This window comes from Arachis duranensis, chromosome 1, assembly GCF_000817695.3.
Source record: "Arachis duranensis cultivar V14167 chromosome 1, aradu.V14167.gnm2.J7QH, whole genome shotgun sequence".
Classification (NCBI taxonomy): domain Eukaryota; kingdom Viridiplantae; phylum Streptophyta; class Magnoliopsida; order Fabales; family Fabaceae; genus Arachis; species Arachis duranensis.
The window spans coordinates 92341355-92345317 of NC_029772.3; the positions used below are offsets into that span (position 1 = coordinate 92341355).

Consider the following 3963-nt stretch of genomic DNA (forward strand, 5'->3'; position numbering starts at 1 on the left):
ATATATATATAATTATAATTTTTTTCAAAATTTTATTTTTAATATGATAATTATATAAAAAAATATAACAATATCAATAGTGTATTATAAAATTATAAAATACCAACAATTTATAGCGTGTTTAGTTAAAAATTATCACATATCTTATTAATTAAAATTAATTATTTAAAAAATTTGAAAACAAATTATAAATTATTAATCATTTAAAAGACATATTACCCTTATAGAATACAAGATATAAGATATTTTTATAAATTTTTTTTAAGAACGTAAATTTAAAAGAAAAATGAGTATTTTTTACAAGAAAATGATATCTAAAGTATATAATGTGATTACCAAAATATAACTACATAAGTCATTATTAATATAATAATATAAATGTTAAATATATTAATATAAAAAATAAATATAGAGATTATTATATAAAAACTAATTTAAAAGGTACAAAGATTTGAGGTTATGATATTAAATTAGTTAAGTAAAAAATATAAGTGAATTAAATAATTAAGACATAAATTCATCACATAGTAAAAAATAATACTTATAAAACTATTAAATTACATAGTATTTTTTATTTTTAAACACATATCTCATATATAAATATAGGTTCTTAAAATTTTGGGGGCCGAGGCCACTACTCGCCCCTCTCTAAGTCCGTTCTTGTGTATAACAGACTTAACAGTAAAATTATTTTAAATTTTAGATAACGAATGTTAAAATGAATTATTAATAAAAAATTATACTTTTTCATATAAAAATAATTACTAAAAATTTTATTATTTAATTTTTTACATACAGATACTTTGGTTTTCTTAGTCAGAGACTTTTGTTAACTTACTACTTTTTTTTATAAAAGTAGTTTGATTTTATAAATCTTTTATGCCATGCATAATTTATACTGTTAGAATAAAGACTATTCTTTTAAAAAATTTATATTCCCGTAATAACATTACGGATAAAAATAATATATTTAATACTAGATATTGTTATTATGTTTCTTAATATTTTGAGTATATTTTTATCATTATAAAAAATAAAGTTATTTTTAACAATATTTTAAAAAAATCCAGTACAATTATAGTAGTTTACCTTAATACAGAGAATTGAATATGTTTCATAGTAGAGTACAATATAGTACTTTATTTATTTATTTATTTTTCAAATATGATAAAATATTTTCATTAAGTATCAGTAATAAGAGTCTTCTGTTAAAAAAACAGTTTAGTATAGTTAAAGGATAGTAATATTATATTTAAATTTGATTAGAAGTTTTATTATTAGTTTTAACATTTGTATTGAGTGGATCATTTTATTTTACTTCAAATTTAAAAATAGTGTATTGGAGCATGAGAGATGCAAATGTAGATAACGGCTAGTTTGAGCATTTAAGTGACCGTTTTTTATGAGCTGCAAAAGATTCAAATTGTAGATTCAGACAAGAATTTTACACAAAGGCATTCATTCATTTTAGCATTTTTGAGAAGAAGGAAAAAAAAAGAATGGTGTACTCTTCATATCACTACACACCCAAGTACTACTCTACACTCCAAGACTCCATCACCACACTCTGTAAATCCATTCTTCCTTTCAGCTTCAAGAAACGCTCTCTCCCGCCAGCCGAACACAACCTCTCCAAGCTCCAATCTGATAACCTCAAATGGCAGCAGAACTCCTTCCATCAGGTTCTCAACCTCATGGCCCTTCACTCCGAAGGAATTCTCGCTCAATCTGAGGTCACTGCTTTCAGAACTAACTTGCTTGACACCCTCATTGCTTCTCCCCCTCAACAAGAACACCCACTTATCTTGAGAGACAAGTTGCTCTTTCTACAGGTACTCTTTTTATCTTACTGCATAACTCTATTATCTTCTTCTTCTCTTGTTTTGTTTCATGTATTGTGTGTTAGCAGGAGCTGCTTTATGCCAAATGCATTTCTGAAGAAGAATACCATTCTTCAAAGAGGCCTTTGCTGCAGAGATTGGCGGTTCAAGGTGCTCATATTGAAGCTACAGATGTCATTGCAGCAAGGCCTAAGGAGAAGGAGGACCCCAAAGAGACTACTTCAGAAGAAGAGTGGTCGGTCATTGACTTGAGAGATGACAAGGACAAAGACAGCTCCGTGAGTTCGAAGAATAAATCAGCTAGGAAGCACATTAAAGGAGCAGCCTCTGTTTTCGGGTTTGGATCTTCTCACAAACATGGCAAGAATGGCATGGAGAAAAGCGTCTTTGAATTACCCTCACATCCATCCAAGGGTAGTTCAATTCTCATGGAGGAAAGTGGGCCTCCAGAGAAGTTGAAGAGAAAGCCGTTTGTTACTTTGTTCCAAAGGGAGCCAAAAGAGGGACATGGTGGTGGTGAAGCAGATCGGATAGCAGGGAAATCAGTGAAGAAGCAATGGGGGTTTGAGGGGTTTAAGAAATGGAAGAGAAGTGAGTTAGATGATGAGAATGAGAGAGAGGCTTGTCAACATCTTGGGGAGGGACCAGACACCAAGTTGATCAAGAAGAAGTTGCATGCTGATGGTTCCCCATCTGATTTCTTCATAGACAAGGTTGGGATCTGTGTATTCAAAACATTCAGCTGGTTTTGATGCATACTAATATGCTTTTCTGTGCACTCTTTCTCACTAGGTTTTGGGAGACAAGATCAAGAAGGAGCTCTCTAGAATCCAGACAGAACTCAGCACCACAAACCCAAATCTTAGATTCACGTTAGTATACTATAGTATCATTCTCTCTCCTTCTTTCTAAGTAACTGTTGCTTACCTTTGTTGTGTGAAAACAGGAATGATCAGATTGAAGCAATCTCTACCAAAATACCAGTGGACAAGGCTGAGTTAAAAAATTACTTTCCCAAGTGAGTCAACATTTCAGTTCAGTTCAACTTTTGATGTTATTCCAGACTTTGTGTATCTTACAGTTTCGTCCTTTTCTTGTTTGTATTGAAGATCATGGTGTGACCGATACGGCGACGTCGTGCTGGATGTGGTGAAGAAAGAATTCAAGGAACATGTGGGAGAAATGGAGAACATGCGCAACATTGCGAGAGAGAAACACAGCAGCAACTCAAATCGGTGGACAACGTTTGGCAATGACGAAAACATGCATCCGAATTCAGTTCGCAGCAGTTACATCAATCCATTTTCTCAGGGTTACTCTCAGACCAAGTGGAACTAAGCTGTGATCTGGATCAGCTTCCTCTAGAGTATTAAGTATTGTTATGTCAAGCATGCATAAAAAGACTTGTAATTACTGCTTTAATTATCAATAATCTTATTTTCTTGATATCAATAGAGTTTGCTGCTAACAAATTTATGCCACACCTGTTAGGCAAAACTCAAATAAGAATAATAACACAATTTCACAGACAAGGCAATATACAATTATGAAAATGTAATTGGGGGAAGGAATATCACAAAATTGGAATACAAAAATATCTCATTATTTTGCCAGAATAGATAGGTAATCTAAATGGCTATTTTATACATGTCATTTGAATATTTACATCCATATGTACAACAATATCAATGAGATGGCACTGAGTTGGTAGAAGACTCCGTGAACCCTCCACAAACATTGCCACGACAAAGAGGGCATACGCTGTAAAAGGATGAAGCAGAGAAAATGGTTGTTGGTTACAAAATGAACGAGGAAGAATGAAATAAGGAAGAATGATGAGTTTTTGGTTGTAATGACCATACCCATGTATTTCTTTAAGCCACTTATCAACGCACGACATGTGATACTCATGGTTGCAAGGAAGAACTCGAATTTGGTCCCCTTCTTCATACTCCGCCAAACATATGTAACATCTGCCAAAATGATTAGTAAGCATAAGTATAACCACATTAAGAACACATAGACCTGCTTAATAACATTTTGGCTAAAGCTAATTGGAGTTAAAAGAGACTTACTGTTCAGCATCACTGCCACCGTCAGCTGCATCGACCTTTTTGTGAGA

At 32.3% G+C, this 3963-nt stretch overlaps 2 protein-coding genes across 2 annotated transcripts in view; one reads left to right on the forward strand and one right to left on the reverse strand.

Annotated features, from left to right (window-relative positions):
* The first annotated feature begins 1458 nt into the window (after positions 1-1458).
* On the forward strand, positions 1459-3293 carry LOC107458725 (uncharacterized). The gene is made up of 5 exons (XM_016076929.3): positions 1459-1832; positions 1910-2554; positions 2634-2713; positions 2788-2859; positions 2951-3293. Exons 1-5 carry the CDS (start codon positions 1500-1502, stop codon positions 3177-3179), a joined length of 1359 nt encoding a protein of 452 aa, XP_015932415.1. The 5' UTR covers positions 1459-1499; the 3' UTR covers positions 3180-3293.
* A 92-nt stretch (positions 3294-3385) lies between these two features.
* The window catches only part of LOC107458715 (uncharacterized), a gene marked incomplete in the record, with an annotated part of 3358 nt that continues 2780 nt past the window's right edge, over positions 3386-3963 (reverse strand). The window contains 3 exon segments of the mRNA XM_016076923.3: positions 3386-3602; positions 3704-3814; positions 3917-3963. Coding sequence (XP_015932409.1) covers positions 3527-3602; positions 3704-3814; positions 3917-3963 — 234 coding nt within the window.